Below are 21,190 nucleotides of genomic sequence, written 5' to 3' on the forward strand. Positions count from 1 at the left end.
AAAACCGCAAATTGTAATCGCATTGGTAAAAACTACATTTTGAAATAAAATGAACACATTTTGCCACAAAGAACTGCAAATTCAGACAGAAAATCACATTTTGCTATTTTGCTGCAAACTAAAAGATTTCCCGGGAAAAAGGAAAGGCTTTGCCATAAAAACTACCTACCGCAATTTTAAGCCGTGACATTTTTCCACACGCTTTCAACCCTTGTGCGGGTTGTGCGGGGATGCGGCTAATTTGAGCATTTTTTTGTTTTCTAACGACCGCAAGGGGGCACTCGATCAGAAAAGGTAAGAGTGAGACCGGTGGAATATATGTGCCGCAGAAGTGACTTTTACCAGTCCGGCCCTGTTAGCGCTGCGCTAGCCTGTTGCTGCTGTGTTACTGCCGTGTCTCAGTGATTTTTACCAGTATGTTTTGTTTTAACTGACCCTGTTAGCGCAGCACTAGCGTTAGCGCCGTGCTAGCGCGTTGCTGTTGTGTTACTGCCGCGTCTCAGTGATTTAGGTATGTTTTTCGTTCAACCGTCCCTGTTAGCGCTGTCCTATCATCTTGCTCCTGTGTAGTTGCTGCGGTATGTTTATTTGTTTCGTTTACCAGGCCAGTTCGTGCTACCATGTTGTTGCTATGTTAAGCTAAGGTATTAAAACTCTTTCTGTGTACCGTCTTTCTTTGTAAATATCTCATGTTTCAATTGCGGCTTATACACACACAGGTGCAGCTTATGTATGTACCAAATGGTATTTCCTTCACAAATGTACTGGGTGAGGTGCGCTCTGTAGGCCAGAAATTACCGTATTTACATATACATTGGTTGCAAAAAAAAAAACAAGATCACACAACTATATATGGTTGTCCTCCGCTCAAATTGCTGCTGACCTTATTCTAATAAATAAGCAACAACTACCGTATCGCAAGAAATGTCATGAAACAATAAATGTAATGCTAGCCAAAGACTTGTGTTGGGCTGATTCCACGCGTTTTGGCATTTAATGTATATACTCTACGCCCCTCCAAATAACGTGCATGACTCTCCTATTCGTGACTTCAATGCCTTTTTGTTCTGAAATCCCAAAACAGGCTCACGGCAAAGACTTTCCAGCGTGACAGGAACTAGTTCAGATGTCTTCCCCTTTGCCAGATGAGTGGTCACATTTAACCAAAGTCATCCAGGAGGAATGTAGCGTCTGTAGAGCATTCCGGCAAATAGTGAGTCATATTCGTCTTTTTGATTTATTTTTTGTTGGCGCATCGCTTTTGTACACTTCATCAACAAAAGGACCACATTTTTGTCCGTCCTTTAGACGTCTTATAAAAACGTGACATTCAAGCTGGAACAGTTTTTGCTGTACACGGAGAGGTCGATAAGTTTTGCACAAGACGGGCCGGGTCGCCGAGGTTCAACATCGAATGATAACATCGACGCACTCGTTACAAGTCAAAAGATAGATCGGTACGGGCCACTTGAATGTTTAAAATGTCGGAAATATGTTTTCTGTTTCTTGGGTGCTTACTTACACGGATACGTTTGTCGGCACGAGAGAAACGCACGGTGGTCACTCAAATGAAAAAGTAGTAACGAATTCAAAAAGATCCTGTAAGCAGATATGTGCCTTTGTGGTTGAGCCCGGGATTTCTGACACTGGGCAGCAGAATTTCCTTCCAGAATACCTTGATGGTCTTGAGATTTCATCGGAAGCCTTGCGCCAAATGTAGCAAAGAACACAACAGAACCCACATCAAGCTTTCTGACTCTGGGCCGGCCGCACAATTTTGCTTTGCAATGTCTTTGTTGTTTTGAAGACAGCGCACTGCTGCCCCGGTGCAGCAAAATATCTCCAAAACCTACAGTGAAGAAAATAAGTATTTGAACACCCTGCTATGTTGCAAGTTCCCCCGCTTAGAAATCATGGAGGGGTCTGAAATTTTCATCGTAGGTGCATGTCCACTCTGAGAGAGATCATCTAAAAAGAAAAATCCAGAAATCACAATGTATGACTTTTTTTTAAACGATTTATTTGTGTGATACAGCTGCAAATAAGTATTTGAACACCTGTCTACCAGCTCGAATTCTGACCCTCAAAGACCGCCTTTAGTCCGCCTTTAAAAGACCACATTCCAGTCCATGTATGATCCTGAATCAGATGCACTTGTGTGAGGTCGTTAGTTGCATAAAGACACCCGTCCACCCCATACAATCAGTAAGAATCAAACTTGTAACTTGGCCGAGACCAAAGAGCTGTCCAAAGACACCAGAGACAAAATTGTACATACAACTCCACACGGCTGGAAAGGCCTACGGAGAAATTGCCGAGCAGCTTGGTGGAAAAAAAGGTCCACTGTTGGAGCCATCATTACAAAACTGAAGAAGCTAAACATGACGGTAAAATCTCAATCAGAGTGGAGCCCCATGCAAGATATCAGCTCCTGGGGTCTCAACGATCCTTAGAAAGGGGAGGAACCGGCCCAGGACTACGCGACAGGACTTGGTCAATGACCTGAAAAGAGCTGGGACCACCGTTTCCGAGGTGACTGAAGACGTCATGGTTTGAAATCATGCCTGGCACGGAAGGTTCCCCCGCTGAAACCAGCACATGTCAAGGCCTGTCTTCAGTTTGCCAATGACCATTTGGATGATACGGAGGAGTCATGGGAGAAAGTTTTGTGGTCAGATGAGACCAAAATGGAACTTTTTAGTCAGAATTTCACTAACCGTGTTTGGAGCAAGTTCCATCGCAAGAACACCATCCCTGCTGTGAAGCATGGGGGTGGTAGCATCATACTTTGGGGTTGTTTTACGTCACATGGGACAGGACGACTGCACCATATTAAGGAGAAGATGACCGCGGCCATGTATTGTGAGATTTTGGGGAATAACCTCATTGAAGATGGGTCGTGGCTGGGTCTTTCAACATGACAATGACCCGAAGCACACAGCCAGGAAAACCAAGGAGTGGCTCCGTAAGAAACATAGCAAGGTTCTGGCGTGACCGAGCCGGTCTCCAGACCTAAACCCAATAGAAAATCTTTGGAGGGAGCTGAAACTCTGTGTTTCCCAGCAACAGCCCAGAAACCCATCTGATCTAGAGAAGATCTCTGTGGAGGGGTGGGCCAAAATCCCTGGTGAACAACTACAGGAAACGTTTGACCTCTAATTGCAAGCAAATCCTACCGTGCCAAATATTAACATTGTGTTCAAATGCTTATTTGCAGCTATATCACACAAATAAATTGTTAAAGAATCATACATTGTGATTTCTGGATGTTTCTTTTTAGATGATCTCTCTCACAGTGGACATGCACCTACGATGAAAATTTCAGACCCCTCCATGATTTCTAGGTGGGAGAACTTGCAATAGGGGAGAGTGTTCAAATACTTATTTTCTTCACCGCAACTAAGACGACGTTTTCGGACGGTGGAGATTGCAATTCTGCTCGAGAATGGCACGGTCGTCGTGACATTTCACTGAACTCTGCACACCGTACGCCAGATGTATGAAAGCAGCCCCAGAACGCAAGCGTCTTGCCAAAAGAACTCCGGTTTTGGCCCGTTTGTCCCAGCAGCTTTGCGGTTTGTCAAAAGGCATTTTATCCAATTCTTCAGTTTTGTCAGTTGCAAGTTCTTCGGGTGACTGTTGTGGGTTCCTTTCACACCGGGGGCCCGACCATTTTCTCCCCGCCGGTTACAAAATTAGCACATTTTTCCTCAGCGCAACGCGGCAAACGCTCCGCGCGGCTGACACGCGGCCGTCTGCCAAGTCTTTACAGTTTTCCTCCGCCTAAATACTCTGAATATTTGGAAATTGACTTTGCGACCACAACGAAAACATCCAAGCGCGGCGAGGGAGCAACGAAAACGGGGCTTGAGGTCTCGCGTGCGCGATTCAAAACAAGCAAAGATCGAAACAAAGACAAGGGGACCAGAGGTAGAAATGAAACAAGGCGTCAGAAGAGAATGTGCGAAAACAACAACTGTCCAACATCAACACGAGATTTTTTTTTTCGCTCTCTCCTTGGGGATTTTGGCCAAGAAAAGTCCTCACTCGGAGATACAATTGCAGTCACTTTCAGAAGCTCTCGCTTGGTTATTAAACGGAAAGTCTTTCAGTGTTTATCTTAAAAAAAAAAAAAAAGATGGATTTGCCAAACATGAGGGCTATTATCATTACAGCCTGTTTCCGATTCACCATTCACATTTTTTTTTCTGAGACCTAATAAACATCTAATTGCTGATTTTCTTTTTTTTTTTGATGATGATGACAGTCAAAGATTGCAGTGTTGGAATTTACAACCTTACCAGCTACTCGCGGCTAGCTAGTCGATATTAAGTACAATTAATACCCGACTGAAGATAGTTATTATCTGCAACACACTACTTTTTAAATATTTAAAGTCATTTTTTTGTTGTTTTTCACCACGTTAAAGAGTGTCTACACTGTATTTCTGATTGATTTTCCTTTATTTGGAAAAAGAAAAATGCTTTTCTTTCAATAAAAGGAAACATCTACGTGATCCCAAACTCTTGAACAGTAGTGTGTGCATATTAAAATGAAGTTATCTACGTAACACTGGATCAGAAACATAATAAAACAGGTAATGGGATGTTACTAAATAATAATTTTACGGATTGTGACGCATTCCTGGTGCATTTTATCCTAAACGAAATGATCTGTAAGTCATTTTAAGGCTAATGTAATTTGAGTTTTAAATTATATTCAAATGTCTTGAGATAAACTTTGGGTTATATTTAGGATTGAAACAACTGTAAAATAATATTTTGGTATTGTTTGGTAATAGGGACCTAGCCTAGCTGTGAATACTAGAAAAAAAAAAGCATTTTTTTCCACCACATTTGTATAATTCCGTATAATTTTCATCCCCCATTTTACAACATTCTCCTTAAGAACAAAGAGCATACAAATTGTTTGGTTTACAGCCATCCATTAGCTGAGACGCTTATCCTCACAAGGGTGGCCGAAGTGCTGGAGCCTTTCCCAGCAGGACTGAACCGGAGACACGGAGACGGACAACAGTCGCACTCACAATCACACCTACGGGTAATTGAATGTCTCCAATTAATGTTGCATGTTTTTGGGATGTGGGAGAAAAACCCACGCAGGCACGGGGAGAACATGCAAACTCCACACACCCGGTCCTCAGAACTGTGAGGCACTAACCAGTCGTCCACTGTTAGCCTGGTTTGGTTTCCGAAAGTTAAAATCATACAGAAGACTGGAGAATTGCCGCTTCCAACCCTGGTTGAACTTATCTCCTCCCTGACGTACAAAGATCTTAATCAATTGCGTCACTTTCATGTATCGGTCGTCCGTGCCATCTTACGTGGGGGCGAGCGGGTTACCCCAGCCATATGGATTATTCACACCAGTGGATGAATTTAGTCTTCAATTAACCTGACATAGATGGGTTATTTTTTTCAGTTGATAACAAAGGATAGAAGAACCACGAATACATCAACATTTACTGTATTAATGCAGGCAATTATCAACATTTTGCTGTGGGTAGAGGTTCACTGTACTGTGTTCTAGAGCATGAGTAACACAATTTCCAACCAATGTTTCAAAAGTGCCACAAGTGGCTAGAAACATTCAAAGCAGCTCACGATCAATAACTGGACATCATTTTCCAGTTTTAGCATCAATCAGTAAAAGATCCTCAGCCAAATGTTCATTGAAAAATAAAATCCCATCTCTGTGTCCCACAATGCACCAGTGCGTGATGACCTTAGGTCAGGTCCAACCAGTCGGGTCGCTTGTGGGGCTTACAGGTGTGGACGTCCACCGTGTCCTCGCAGTCGTTGCACTGGACCGTGCAGCACCAGTGGAACTTGCACTCGCACTGGCTGAGGCGCTTGACGCGCATGGTGTCGTAACCCCGGCCGCAGCACATCACCTCGCAGCCGTCGGTGCCCCGCGACGACTTGTTGCACACGCGTCCCGCCGTGCCCAGGGAACCTGGCCGGACAAAATGATTACTAGCATCCTGCTCATCGTAAGCCTTTCTAATCGGTCACAATTCTAAGGCAGAACGGTCAAACCAAGAATTGTATTTTGACTGGAAGATACGTGATAGCAGGTAGTTGAGGTTGAGGTCAACAGTCAAAGTCTGTTCGTGTTTCTTGCGGGCACTGCAGCAGTCACAGTTCTTAGCCGATCCCCTTTGAACTCATCTTGAGTTATCTCGCCAGGGCATACAAAGAGCCGTACTTATTTTGACTGATTTATTACGCAAGACAGAAGAGTTAAAAATTCCTCGTGAACACTCGGAACGCGTTTTTCAGTTGTCTTTATCGCACAATTTCGCTTTTGTAGTCTGGACAAGTCTGAGCAAATCTTCCTCGGCCGTTTATGGAACTACTTACTGCCAAACTAAGATGTCTGTTTACACTGTTGGACATTTCGCACCAGATGTAATCGGTTCTTGTTTCTCGTTGGCACTCCAGAAGTCCTCAAATTATCTCAGTATGTCCAATCAAGAGTCATGTCTATCCTGGAAAAGTTTTTACACAAGATAGTCCAGATATTTGAGGTCTCCGTGCAGAGTCGGTGTTTCTCGTCGACTCTCTAGCGGTCATCCTTCCTCAATTTCATCAAGCATTGATGGAATTAGCTCACAATTTCACACCAAGAATTCAACTCTTTTGTGTGTTAACTATTACACAAGGCAGGCCCTGTAGGGGACTTCAGTTGTCATGTGAGATTTCTTATTATTGATCATCTTTTATAAGTTTCTCGTATAACCGTCAGCATGCCTAACAGGAAGAGTTCTCGTCTGATCTTCCTTACACTGTCGGGGAACCATTATTGAATCCTACTGTACAGTTGGTGCAGGGACTAGTCTTTAGTCTTTTATGGGGTTGTCTCACTTTCATTTTCTGTCAAGCCAATACTTATTGATATCGAAGATACATGTAATGTCAGTTCATCGTTTTAGTATGTGCTTTAAAATCACTACTCCTAATTATTTGCCTCCAAATTGTCAGGGAAACTCTAATACAATGATATAAGATTGCGATGCCGAAATCCGAGATGAGTGAAATATCATATTTCCAAGAGAGCCTACATTCCCAGACAGGTCATTCGAATACTCTCCGACCAGAACCCGAAGCCACGCTCAGGTGTGAAGATCACACGCCAGCGTCATGATTGAGTATCCCCGATGTAAAGAGAAGGGATGAGAGGAGAGATTTCCCCTCCGGCCGCTGCGAGGGATCCCCGCTTAAAAGTGACCAAAGGACGGATTTGAAAAATAAGCCCGCGTGTATCCCCGGGCCGTGAATTCCTACACAATGGAGATTAGCGCCAAAGAGGGATCGGCAGCTTCTTTTAAGATCACTTTTTAACAACCTGTCCTTGGAGTCATTACATCGGGTACCAGCCCAAAGCCAGGGAGGAGCCGACGGGTATGCCGTTTAAATGTGCACCGCGTTATCTCGAAAACAACCGGCCGGTGGCTTCACGCTCGGTTGAAGAGACTGGATGTGAGCAGGAAGGCGGACCCTTAACGAGGCAACGCCGACGGTGGGAATTAAAGCGGATGGGAAAGGGCAAATAGGTAGACTTTAAGCTGTGATGGAATGTGAACCTTCACTTGACGCCTCTCATTTTGGTTTTCTTTTTGAAGGCGACGCGGCATCCAGCGCCCAACATTCACTCATTTGCGCCACTTTGAAAAGTAGATCCAGATATCAGTCTAAACCTTTGAATGCATATTTTACCACGCATTCCTGACAAAACTCGGTGGACACTTGACGACAACGAGACCACTTCCACATGCCGAGGTCCCCCTCCTTAAATCTACTCATCATTCGTTCGCAGTGGTTGTTGCCAGAACCTGAGCGGCTTCTGTGGTACCCCCTCCTTAACATGTCTCCTTCCTGAGGTAGCCTTACTTAAATCATCCCGTTCTTTGTCCACACTGACCCAAACCCTAACCTTTAGGTACCCCTACCTTCATCAACCCACCATTTGTTGGGATTGATGACTGCAGTGCCCTCGAGAATCTACACCTTCCCCAGTACCCCTAGTCAAACCGGCTTATCAGCCATCCAAATATGTTATTTTGCTCCAGTTTCTATTCCTGAACATTTGTCAGCAGTAGTTCTCCCAAAATTGTCTTTTCAGCTCCACTCTCAAGCCGCTACTCTTCATTAGGAACAACTGCATGAACTCACGCAGAAAAATAATTATGTACGCTTTCTTAATGTGCCCGTTGAAGTTTGTACAGAATGTTTCCGATACCTGCTGCTCGGTCCATGAGGCAGTAGTCCGGCGAGTTCTCCACGTACACCAGCTCATTCTTGGTACTCCCTTTGAAGTCACGCTCGGCCACCATGAATCCGGTGCCATCCTGATTCATGGTGACCTCGACGGCCGTGTTGTACTTCTTGCGAAGGTAGTCGCCTGTCCGCCTGAAGTCAGACATGGCCAGCCAGCACGTCCTCAGAGAACAGGAACCGCTGACACCGTGACATTTGCACTCTAGCTTCATGAAGCGCTTGACAGCCTGCAGCAGAGGTCAGAGTTGACGGGGAGTTAAGTCTGCTATGTTGCCCCGTGGCCAAGGTGTAATCAACCTTGTGAGGTGTGTTGTTTCTTCTTTTAGAAATCATTTTTTTACAGGAAACTATACTCTCTGGGACATATACAAGAGAGCATTAGGGTAATAGGGACCAGGAAGTCTCTCAAGTGTGACACCGACAAATCAAACACGGGTCAACGCACAATGTCGCCGCTGTGGATCACGTGGTTCGGCCAAAAGAGTGCGTCACCGGAACTGGGAGACGACATAGATATTAGCTACGACGACACTGAATTAGAACTTGTTTTTTTTGCACTGGACTTCTGAGTATCGTGACACAAATTAAAATATTATTTTTATTAACTCATCTGATGCCAGATACGCCATTGCCTTAAATAAGAAATGACTCTCTTTTCGAATGTGTCATCTCCGTCCTTGATGTGAAGGACAGCTTTTGTCTTGACCCCAAAGAGCCAACTTATCAGCGGTTTTGTAAGAACTCTGGTCCCACTCATGTAACGAAGGGGAACCCGCAATATCATCTCCGTAGACCTTGCAGAATTGATCTTCGCGAGCATGTAAGCCTTTGGCTTTGAGGACAGCTATTGGCAGAGCCCAAAGATATTCGCAAGGACCCTGACATAGGAGTACTTTCAACAGCACTGAAAATAGTTTTAGACTGACGCACATAACAAGGGTCAAAATGTAATCTTGCCACCGTAGACCACGCAGTTTGGATCTTCTGATGAATGCCTCGCCTGAATTGGGACAGAGTTATTGGCAGGCCCCAAAGATGCTGATGTAGCAGCAGTTTTCTCAAAAGCGGAAAACAACTCACCATTCTTCCGCAGCGGTTGTTGTGCAGGTTCATGAGCGCCCGTGCGTCTTTCACCATCCTCTCCCGGGCGTCCACGAAGGACTTGGCAAACTTGATGCCGTAGTTAATGTTGTCACTGCACCCACCCCAGTCAAAGTTGCCTCGGTGGTCGCTGGCTTGGCCGCGCTTGTGCCCGTCGCAGTTGCAGATCTTGACGTCGCCCTGGCTGCACGCCCGCGTGATCGCGTAGACCACTCCGGCGGACGAGATGGCGTACACGAATGCTGCTTCTCTGCTGCCTGGTGACGAGAATACAAAGCGGGATATCTCACCAGATCCAGTAGATTTCCCCGTGAGTGCCTTTTCATGTGCAATACACAGTCGTGATTAAATGATCAAATCAATGTGTTATTCATAATTATTCTTTTACAGTCCTGTTTTTCTTTGAATTTCACCAGTTTGTGAATATTCTTTTCATTTATGAAGCATCTAAACCCTCTGCTCCAAAGCTCTTGAAGAAACCGTATACAGTACTGTAGCGAGCAGTTTTCTGGTCTAAATGATAGGTGACCAGATCTGGCCCTCTGCATGATTTTATGTGGCCTGCAAAGGCGAATCATGTGTATGAACTTCCGGGATTTTTGTTAAAATCTGTACCAAAATTTTAAAATTGTCATATCATCTATAATAACGTTGACAGCATTTTTGTGATAACATACACCAACCACTGGATTTCTGATTCCGAAACTAGTTCGATATGATGAGCCGCTTCAAGATTTTTATGGTTTGGCAGTCACAATGGCCCTCTGAGGGAAACGAATTATAACGTGGCCCGCAACAAAAAGACGAGTTTCACTAAATTGACAGAAGGGTCTAAATCGTGCTGTCTTAATGGTTTGGTACGTTGCCATTGGATGTCACAGTAAGGAATTGTAGTCTGGTGTGGTCTAAATAGTTTTGTAAATGCTTTACGAGGTAGTGCTGTCTCCCAAGCTGAGCTGTCGGGGGAAAAACAAATCATATTTAAAAACCTGCACATGCTATGCCGTTCTCCTTCGTTAAACACCGTTTCCCCTCCGTCTCCCTGCCACTGTCCAGAGTAATAAACTCATACCTCAGACTTGCCTCGGTCTCTCCCTCCCTCAAACTGGCTTCTATCACTCCCATTAAACAACAAAAAGGTCTCAACCCTGAAACCATGTGAAATTTCTGGCCAATGTCAAAACCTTGATCTCTAAAATCCCGGAAACCTTCATCGCCGCGCGACACAAATCCCGCTTGAACAAAAATGATCTCCATCCATCCGTTTTCCGAGGCGCTTATCTTCACAAGGGCTCGCAGGAGTGCTTGGAGCCAACCCAGCTGTCTTCGGGCAGGAGACGGGATACCGGACCCTAAACTTGTTTCCAGCCAGTCGCAGGGCACATGGAGACAGACAACTCACAATCACGTCTTGGGACAATTTAGAGTCTCCGACCATTGCATGTTTTTTGGGATGTTGGAGGAAACTGGAGTGCCCGGGGAAAACCCACGTAGGCACGGGGAAAACATGCAAACTCCATGCAACCATGGCCGGGATTGAACCCAGGTCCTCAGAACTGTGAGACCAACGCATTAACAGCTGCGTCACTGTGCTGCCCAAAAATGATCTCTATCAATCTGGATTTCATTCAAAACACAGCACTGAAAGTGTTCTCCTTCAACTCTGGTCTCGTCTCCATTCTTATCTTCTTTTATCTTCCATCTGCCTTTGAGGTCATCAACCATTCTTTCCTCCTCTACCGCCAGCAGTTACTCTTCAACATCATCGCCACCGCCCTTGCCCGGTTACGTTCCTACTTCGTCAACATAAAAGCAATTAAACCTCATTCTTCTCCTTCAATTGCGCCCTGTCCCAAGGTGCGCCCCTCGGCTCTGTGCTTGGCCTCCTCCTTTTCGTCCTTTTATCTCGTCCCATTTGCCACACGTCTACACACTACTCTCCTTTTTTGCCGCTACGCTGATGACATCCAGCTCTACGTTTCCTCCTTCCTTCAGAAGCTCCACCCACTACTCCCTGTCAAACCGTGTCTCAGAAATTAAATCGTGGTTCTACAACTCAACTGGGACAAATCAGACATGGTCATCATCATCGATCCAAATTTTCTCATCCATACAGCCAATGACATCCCCCTCACTCGATGGTGAGGGGGATTTGTCACCCGGCCTTCACGACCCGCAACCTTGGTATCATCTTCAACAACACTCACCTTCACCTTTTACCACTTATCCATTTATCCCAAACCCTTAACGAATCACTAGGTCTGTAATTGCATGTTCCGTCCATCCGGGGGAAGTAGCTTCAGCAGGGATACCCAGACTTCCCTTTCTCCGGCCACTTCTTCCAGCTCTTCTGGAGGGATCTCAAGGCGTTCCCAAATCTCATCCACCCCGGGGGCCCGTTACCAAGGAGCTTTTTAACCACCACGGTGACCTCGACCCCAGAGATAGAAGATCCCGCCTGAGAGAACCCAGACTCATCTTCCCCATGGGAAGGCGTGTTGGTGGAATTGAGGAGGTCTTCAAAGTATTCTCCCCACCGAATCCCAACATCCCAAGTTGAGGTCAGCAGTGCCCCATCCCCACTATACACAGTGTCGACGGTGAACTGCCCTCTCCCCCTCCTGAGACGCCAGACGGTAGACCAGAATTTCCTCGAAGCCGACTTGAAGTCGTTCTCCGTGGCCTCGTCGAACTCCTCCCACCCCCGGGTTTTTGCCTCAGTGACCACCGAAGCTGCATTCCGTTTGGCCAGCCGGTACCTATCAGCTGCCTCGGGAGTACCGCAGGCTAAAAATGCCCGGTGGTACTCCTTCAGCTTGACAGCATCCCTCGCTGTTGGTGTAATTCCATGTTATTTATTCTTATGAATGTGTTTCCCTTTTCCCTTGCTAACACTTACCTGGTCTGATTTTTAACCCGGATGTCTAAATGTTCAATGACTTGTTTAGTTAGTTTTTGTATGTTTCCATTGGATGAGACCAGAAGGATTGTGGTTTGGTTTGGTCTTCATACTCTACAGTCGGTTCAGTACATTGCCACTGGATGACACGGTAAGAGTCCGTTTGTAGTTCGGTTTGGTCAAAATGACTGTCGGGATGGTTGAAATAGTCTCTTTGGTTTGCGTACTACATTTTTTTATCACTGTTTCTCGACGGTATTGTTCAGTACACGGAGAGTTCGGTCCATGTATGGCGGCTCGTACCGGCCATAACAACATGTCAGCCATGACATCGCAGCTCGGTCGAGTCTCCTTTCACCTTCTTCCCTTGTGCACATGTGGAGGTTTTCTCAGTCACTGGGCTTTGTTTTCATTTGAGAGAAGATCTGGGGGGCGGGGGGAGGGGATTCAAACCCCACCACCACCATCGCGCGCACACACACACACACACACACAGCTCCACCTCCTCTCCTCGATCCCGCTCACACAACCGAGCGATATGTCAGTCCGTCGGGCTTTGTCCAGCTGCCAGAAAACATCTCCCCAAATATTTACATCTCCTGTTACTGTTTATACATCACCAGTGTGGCTCTCTCAATTGCGCCGCTTGGTTTTCGTTTTTTCTTTCATAGAGAAAATCGACTTTCCCTTATTCCCCGAGAAGGAGGGAAAAAAACCACCTCTTTGTGTTTATACAGCAGAATTATTCATGAGACATCCATTAATTATGTGCTTATCTGATCGGGCCAGAGACATTTACAAGGGTGATTAACTGGAGTGTCTCATGCACGCTGGAAACGGGTCACATTCCCCATCCCGGTCGCACCGACTCACTTCGCAGCATCACCCTGCCAAACACGGTGTGGTCGCGCTCCAGCGTGCTGCAGTTCCAGCGCTGGTGGCGAAACTGGTGCTGGCACTCTTTGATCCACTCCTTGGCGCCCTCGCCGATGGACTGCATCAGGTCCGGGTGGCGCTGGCACAGCTGCCGCTGCTTGTTGACCAGGCCCGGGATGTTGTCGCAAATAACCCGGGCGCCCAGCGCGCCGATGTACCTGTTGAGATTTGGGGGAAAACAATTCCTAAATACGGCATGCAGTGAAGAAAATAAGTATTTGAACACCCTGCTATATTGCGAGTTCTCCCACTGAGAAATCACAAAGGGGTCTGAAATTTTCATTGGAGGTGCATGTCCACTGTGAGAGAGATCATCTAAAAACAAAAATCCAGAAATCACAATATATGGCTTTTTTTGAAACGATTTATTTGTGTGATACAGCTAAAAATAAGTATTTGAACACCTGTCTATCAGCTAGAATCCTGATCCTCAAAGACCCGTTAGTCCGCCTTTAAAAGTCCACCTCCACTCCATGTATTGTCCTGATTCAGATGCACCCGCGTGAGGTCAGTAACTGCATAAAGACACCCGTCCACCCCATACAATCAGTAAAACTCAAACTTGTAACATGGCCAAGACCAAAGAACTGTCCAAACACACCCGAGACTCAACACGGGTGGAAAGGTCTACGGAGAAATTGCCGAGCAGCTTGGTGGGAAAAAAAGGTCCACTGTTGGAGCCATCATTACAAAACTGAAGAAGCTAAACATGACGGTAAAATCTCAATCGGAGTGGAGCCCCATGCAAGATATCAGCTCCTGGGGTCTCAACGATCCTTAGAAAGGGGAGGAATCGGCCCAGGACTACGCGACAGGACTTGGTCAATGACCTGTAAAGAGCTGGGACCACCGTTTCCGAGGTGACTGAAGACGTCATGGTTTGAAATCATGCCTGGCACGGAAGGTTCCCCCGCTGAAACCAGCACATGTCAAGGCCTGTCTTCAGTTTGCCAATGACCATTTGGATGATACGGAGGAGTCATGGGAGAAAGTTTTGTGGTCAGATGAGACCAAAATGGAACTTTTTGGTCATAATTTCACTAACCGTGTTTGGAGGAAGACGAATGATGAGTTCCATCCCAAGAACACCGTCCCGACTGTGAAGCATGGGGGTGGTAGCATCATACTTTGGGGTTGTTTCACGTCACATGGGACAGGACGACTGCACCATATTAACGAGAGGATGACCGCGGCCATGTATTGTGAGATTTTGGGGAATAACCTCATTGAAGATGGGTCGTGGCTGGGTCTTTCAACGTGACAATGACCCGAAGCACGCAGCCAAGAAAACCAAGGAGTGGCTCCGTAAGAAACATACCAAGGTTCTGGCGTGGCGTAGCCGGTCTCCAGACCTAAACCCAATGGAAAATCTTTGGAGGGAGCTGACACACCGTGTTTCTCAGCAACAGCCCAGAAACCCGTCTGATCTAGAGAAGATCTGTGTGGAGGGGTAGGCCAAAATCCCTCCTGCAGTGTGTGCAAACCTGGTGAACAACTACAGGAAACGTTTGACCTCTGTAATTGCAAACAACGGTTACTGTACCAAATATTAACATTGGTTTTCTCAGGCGTTCAAATACTCATTTTCGCCACTGTATACAGTGTGTGTGTATATATATATATATATATATAGTAAATATGTGTACTCTTTAATGCTAGTGCCAAATATGACACCGGGGATTTTCATAAACGCGTTTTCTTTCCGATATTTTCCATTCCTGACTTTGAAACCTTTTTTTTTTTTTTTGGTGGATGCCACATTCAGGATGTAGGAGAGCTTATGAAATTCCTCCTGTTCAGTGAGAAAGTAACTTCCTTGTGACAGGCCTGTTGCCTCCCACTCCATTGACACACACACACACACACATAACATAATCCCCGAATTTACTGCAACGCTTGAAAGGGACAATCACACGCCGCTCGGTGTACAGTACGAGTTTAAAACCCGAGTCTGCATCCTCACAAGAGTCCCTTTAAATCACAGCGCGCCGCCCGTTTTCCGCTCCCGTTATGGCCGTGGCTCGTCGGAGTGGAACGGTGGTAAAAGCTGAGCGGGGGGCACTGCTCGTGTTTATTGTCTTGTTCACAGCACCACGGCCAAAAAGACACTTGAGGAGACCGAGAGAGGCGCCTAAAGGTGGATCCGGATTTTGATGTTGTCCGGATGGATGGTTTGCGTACAAGTGCCTTCCCCACCGGCCAAGTGTCAAATTAAACGCCCGAGGAAATCCTTTGCTAGCTGCCAGTTTATGAAAATGCACTCGTGTCCCGCTGTGATGTAACACTGCAGCTAAATTACAAAAGTTGCCATCTTGAGTTTCTCCACACCACTTGCTCAACTAGGATGGGTGATGATCCAGAGCCACTTTCAAGTGACACCGCAGCATCTGAAACAACCGTGTCCGCCTGCGGGGGAGACCCCCGCCCTTGCCGCCATGTCGCAATCTCGGGGTGAGCTGAGTCAGTGCTGCGTATGATTTTGCCATCCATCCATCCATTATCTACCGCTTTTCCGGGGGAAGTAGCTTCAGCAGGGATAGCCAGACTTCCCTTTCCCCAGCCGCTTCTTCCAGCTCATCCGGAGGGATCCCGAGGCGTTCCCAAGCTAGCCGAGAGACATTGTCTCTCCGGCGTGTCCTGGGTCGTCCTCGGGGTCTCTTTCCGGTGGGACGTGCCCGGAACAGCTCACCAGGGGGTCGTCCGGGAAGCATCCGAATCAGGTGCCCCAGCCACCTCATCTGGCTCCACTCGATGCGGAGGAGTAGCGCCTCGACACTGAGCCCCTCCCGGAGGACCGAGCTTCTCACCCGTTCTCTAAAGGAGAGCCCGGACACCCTGCGAAGGAAACTCATTTCATCCGCTTGTATCCGGGATCTCGTTGTTTCGGGCACCACCCACAGCTCATGCCTATAGGTGAGGGTAGGAACGTAGACCGACTGGTAAACTGAGAGCTCACCCTTTCGACTTAGCTCCCTGTTTACCACAACGGACCGATACAAAATCCGCATCACTGCAGACTCCGCACCGATCCATCCGCTCCATTATTCCCTCACTTGTGAACAAGACCCCAAGATAATTTTGTCAGATCCGCATTTTAGCGTTGTGACGTGGCATCCGAAGTGCTGCCTCCATGAGTGAAAATTCTTTTACGGACTTTTTTGGACCTGGCCTCCTGGCTAAGCAGTATTTACACACCCATTTCAATGAGACAACCCCGATGCTACACCAATCGTCGTTGACAATTGTAATCTGGTAATTTGGTAATGAAGTGCTGCCTTTACGAGTGAAAATATAATGCGCGCCTTTGCTGTCTCTACAGTTGGCTCACGTGCGCAGTTTTTTTTAACTCATGGTTCGACGGGTATCTCTGTCCCAGGTTGACATGGTAACGGAAGCCATAAGGCGATTGTCACGATTTACTTAAATTTAGTGATGGTGGCGCAGTAAATGTCGGTAAAACGTCAAAGGGAAATGGCCGCGAGTTCTTGCCTTGATGCTTGCTGATTGTTTTTTTTGTTTTACATTTTTTTTTTTTTTTTTGTCTTCCTTCCTTGCTGTTGAAAAACCCGGAGAAAAGCGATCAAGGCCCGCTTGTTCACGCTCCGGCGGCCCCACCTGATGACACTTGAGTCCCTGCCCAGGATGGATGGGACAGCATAGGGGAGGCGAGGTACGTCCCCACCGCCGCGCCATTTATCTTCATCGAGGCGTGGGCCAAAATATTAGGGAGTCCCGCACGCTCGCTGACTCACATTTGACAATATTTTTCATTATCTTGCACGTGTGTGTTTGCGGGCTGTCATGGAGGTGGGTGAGACACACAATAATAGGAACAGCCCACGATTTCAGTCCCCCCCACACTTGGATTATGTGTTTTGGGGGATTTCTTTCTAATTTATTTCATTGTTATAATTAATATTTGTTCTTGTTTATCATTAATTATTTTATGTTTATATTTAATAATGTATTATGGCATTATATCCTCTATTCTTTGATATTTAATGGTACCATGAGCTAATAGTCTATTTTGCTTTATTATCATAATTTTTTAATTATTTGTAATCATTTTTTTCCCCAACCAAGTTTTTAGTTATTTTAATCCATTGACGTGTTTAATTATTATTAGTAGCTTTTAATTATATGAATTACGATTAGTGCAATTTAGTGCAGAATTTATTTATTTATGTTTTATTATTTTCATTCCAATTTAAATTTATTGATGCTGGTTTAAAATATTTTATTAGTATTATTAATTTTATTCAGAGTCATGAATGGACATTCTCTTATATTTTATAGTTTTACAAGTGAATAGTATGATGGACATTTACTCGTTTTTTTTTATCATGCATTTCCTTTTTTGTTTAAATTTTTTATTATTGCAATTATTCTTTTTTCAATTCTAAATGATTATGAATTAGTGTTATTTGTACGTATATCTATTCGTTCGTAATATCATGCATGATTTCTTTTCGGCGTCTATTAATTCCTCCTCTCAGCAATCAGATAAGACTTGTCTCTGGACAAGTTTGACAAGTCTGAAGCGAAGGCGCTAACAATGGATGACATAGAAAAGGGCGAGTGGCAAAGTTTTCGGGTGAGCCGCAGGCAAACGGGCACTCACCACCAGGACGAATCCACCCTGGGCGTGCAGACGAGCAGCAGCCAAATGAGCAAGTCCACTTTGACGTTGGAGTCGCGGCGCAGCGTCCTCAAGCCCATCGTGCAACGCGGGGGCTTCGCTCTCATGTTTGGTCGCCGCTCGCTGCTCGCCCGGCGTCCATCGTCAATGACCCCCCCCCCCCCCCCCCGTAAAAATTTTAAAAAATAAAATAAAAGAACTTGCAAAAAAAAAAAGGAATTTTAAGCTCTTTGCAGAAGCTCCGTCAGTGAGTCCCGCGCAGCGTCTCGTCCCCGTCCGTTCGCTCCGGTGCGCGTCATTACGCGCAGGACTGCAGCGCGCGTCAGGATCGAGTGACGCTTAGAAAACGTCATGCATTCATTCATGGATTCATGCATTCATTCATTCATTCGTGTTGCTTCGTTAGTTCATAGTCGCAAATATCACTGAAAATATATATCCGCGGAGCGCCACTGAAGATGCACGCACTGGCGCATGCGTCAAATGTGTGTGTGATGGGATGTGACACACCCTCCCTTCTCCTTCTCCGCCCCCCCCACCCCCACCCCCCGCGACCACCTCACTTTATGACCGAGACCACCGACTCCAGAAAGGTGCTTGCAACACATCGTCTGGAGAGCTATTTTTAGTTTAACCTTACCGCACTCTATCTATCTATCTATCTATCTATCTATCTATCTATCTATCTATCTATCTATCTATCTATCTATCTATCTATCTATCTATCTATCTATCTATCTATCTATCTATCTATATCTATCTCTATCTATCTATCTATCTATCTATCTATCTATCTATCTATCTATCTATCTATCTATCTATCTATCTATCTATCTATCTATCTATCTATCTATCTATCTATCTATCTATCTAATCTGATGAATGGGTAAATGCAAAATAAATGACAAAAGGCGCCATGCCCTCAAATTTGTGTGAATTATTTTTGATAATATTTCATATTCTCTAATTGGCCCATAATTTTTGGGGTTGAAAATGCCCAGAATGTCCTTATAAACTTCATTCCAGTTTTTTTTTTCCGGTCTAGCAGTTGAAACGGCCCGATTGCTCGTTAATACGTGAATTAAACGAGGAGGAGGATATTTGGGACTTTTGCTATTATGTCAACAAATTTTTAAAAATGAATATAGTTGAGTATTATTTTAAAACTAATATTATGAGAAATTAATTCTTAGAAATGATGAAAAATAAATTATTAAAGGTGCCACGCCATCAGATTTAGAAAGATTAATGAATGAAAGGTAATGACAATGTGATTCATTTTTAAAATGACAGTATTTTAAAGCAAAATTATGAATAATGTCACAAATGAGCTGCTGTTTGAGAGAAGTAATGAACAAGAATAAAACAAAATAAAAATAAAATAACACTAGATGAAAGACGTTATTTGAAAGAACGATACATCATAAATGATATCAATGATAACATAATGCAAAAGATTATTGCATGCAAATCAAAGCAAGGGTAAAATCATTTTTTTTTAATTGCATTTTTGTAATCCAATTTTTTTTTTTTTTTTTTTTGTCAGTGCGTGTCGTGACACCAGTGCGGTCATCCTCGGTTGTTCTCGCCAGCTGCGCTCTTGCGGGGGCTCCCAGAGGGCGGGCGGCGGGTCCGCACCGGACCTCCTATTCTGGGCCGCTCTCGTGGCCCTCGGCTAAATTTGGGTGGACGGAGAGCGAGTGAAGTGGAGAACCGTCGGATGTCGGGAATGTCATGGCGATGGGGGGGGGTCGGTCATGAGAAGCCCCCCCCCCGAACTCGCGATCATGTGTCTCGATTGTTAGGCGGCCATTGTGGCGACGGTGGTGGTCGTCTTCGAGGGACTTTATGCCGGTGTACAGTACAAATTACCATTTGTGCGAGTAACGGGACTTCCCGTTAGCGCTCTTCGTCAGTGCACATAAAAAGTCGACACACCCCTCTTTCAATATGCCAGGTTTTTGTGATCATGAATGTGACCTTTCACCTTTAGAACTAAAAAAGTGTTTGAGAGGAGAATTGGACACAAGGGAAATAATCTGGTTGGCCAAGTGTGCACAGCTCTTCATGTTCAAGAATGGGGAAAAAAAAGTGCTCATTTTTGAGTGGCCTGTTCGATAATCAGACAACCTCATTATCCATCCATCCATTTTCTTTTGCCGCTTATCCTCGCGAGGGTCACGCGGAGTGCTGTCAACGGGCAAGGGACGGGGAACACCCTGAGCTGGTTGCCAGCCAGTCGCAGGGCAACGATCTTCTTAGCATCCTGATATCTTGAAAATAACTGGAAGCACCAAGATTCTCTGTAACTTCCACTAATGACCCAGGCTAAACTTGGCTCCACCCTGACACACAAAGCTCGTATGAAAATGCAGTCGTCTAAACACATATGCGTGTGTTTGTGTGTGTAACATCCTAAAAATCATCTTTAACTCTTGTAACTTTTTCACTTGTTCTTTTTGCTCTTCTCCTTGTTCACCACTTTTCTTCCTCATCCTCCCTTCGGAGAAAGATCCTCTTCCAGTCCTTACTTTCTGTCCACCATCTTCTCCTTTCTTCTTCTTCTTGATTGGCCATTGGACATCAGTCCATATGGGTTAGTGTGATGGGCTCCAGACTTACTCGGCCAAAATATGATTTTCAACAAATAATGTAACTTTGGTCACTGTTGGTGTAGCGGTACGATTCCCGCTCAGCGATGGTGTCGATATCTGCCCTGCGACTGACTGGCGACCAGCTCAGGGTGCAGTCCGCCTTTCGCCCGAAGCTAGCTGGGATAGGCTTCAGTTTTCCTGCAACCCTTGTGAGGATAAGCGGCTTGGATAATGACATGACATGCACCTTTGTTCATCTCTCTAAGCCAGCGGCATATAAAGACCGACAGAACAAGCAAATGCTCTTCTATTTTACAACAGAAAGCGTGTACTTGACCTGTGTATCCATTTTTTGTTTGGTGTGCTGTGAGATTTTTCAAATATAATATTTCTGCCTTGGCCCAATAAAGGGTGGAAATCACTGGTGTAGATTAGAAAATGGATGGACGGATGCCGACACGTCTTACTGTTGAGGCCTGCTTCAAGATAATAAAGAAAAAGGTAAATCCAATACTGCCCCCTAGAGGATATTCTTTAAAGGTGCAGCTAAATTGGACACGTAGTTTTTGGCAATGCTTTTTTTTTTTTTTCAATAGATGGACGAATGAAATGTTATAAATGGTAGTGTCATCTGAAGGTCATTGATTGTATAGTTATATAAATTCATATTTTGATTGTTATCTATCAGAGACTAAACGGTGTTTATGATTTCTCATGCATA

General features: G+C 45.3%; 2 protein-coding genes across 5 annotated transcripts in view; one reads left to right on the forward strand and one right to left on the reverse strand.

Moving 5' to 3' along the window:
- st7l (suppression of tumorigenicity 7 like) overlaps positions 1-21,190 on the forward strand; it is a 51,483-nt gene that overhangs the window by 22,193 nt on the left and 8,100 nt on the right. Inside the window, exons 15-16 of one of the 4 annotated variants that reach the window (XM_061832228.1) lie at positions 16,809-16,906; positions 19,422-21,157. In XM_061832228.1, coding sequence (XP_061688212.1) covers positions 16,809-16,865 — 57 coding nt within the window. In that variant the 3' untranslated portion in view covers positions 16,866-16,906; positions 19,422-21,157. Of the gene's footprint in view, positions 1-1,084; positions 1,214-4,940; positions 5,344-16,808; positions 16,907-19,421; positions 21,158-21,190 lie in introns of those variants that run through there. The other 3 variants (XM_061832230.1, XM_061832229.1, XM_061832227.1) reach the window with 3 other exon arrangements.
- On the reverse strand, positions 5,472-18,341 carry LOC133507318 (protein Wnt-2b-A-like). Its single transcript, XM_061832242.1, has 5 exons — positions 17,858-18,341; positions 13,174-13,394; positions 9,381-9,658; positions 8,263-8,527; positions 5,472-5,976 (listed from the first exon to the last, which is right to left on the reverse strand). The coding sequence occupies exons 1-5, from the start codon at positions 17,980-17,982 to the stop codon at positions 5,747-5,749; spliced, it is 1,119 nt and encodes a 372-aa protein (XP_061688226.1). The 5' UTR covers positions 17,983-18,341; the 3' UTR covers positions 5,472-5,746.

This window comes from Syngnathoides biaculeatus, chromosome 10 (genome assembly GCF_019802595.1).
Source record: "Syngnathoides biaculeatus isolate LvHL_M chromosome 10, ASM1980259v1, whole genome shotgun sequence".
Taxonomy (NCBI): domain Eukaryota; kingdom Metazoa; phylum Chordata; class Actinopteri; order Syngnathiformes; family Syngnathidae; genus Syngnathoides; species Syngnathoides biaculeatus.

What these genes read in the sequence shown, in the direction of transcription:
- LOC133507318 (XM_061832242.1), bottom strand. Translation starts at nt 17,982, where the DNA reads ATGAGAGCGAAGCCCCCGCGTTGCACGATGGGCTTGAGGACGCTGCGC. An exon ending in TGGCAGGGTGATGCTGCGAA is followed by an intron (nt 9,659 to 13,173) that starts GTGAGTCGGTGC and finishes TCTCGTCACCAG; the next exon opens with GCAGCAGAGAAGCAGCATTC. An exon ending in CCTCATGGACCGAGCAGCAG is followed by an intron (nt 5,977 to 8,262) that starts GTATCGGAAACA and finishes TTGTCCGGCCAG; the next exon opens with GTTCCCTGGGCACGGCGGGA.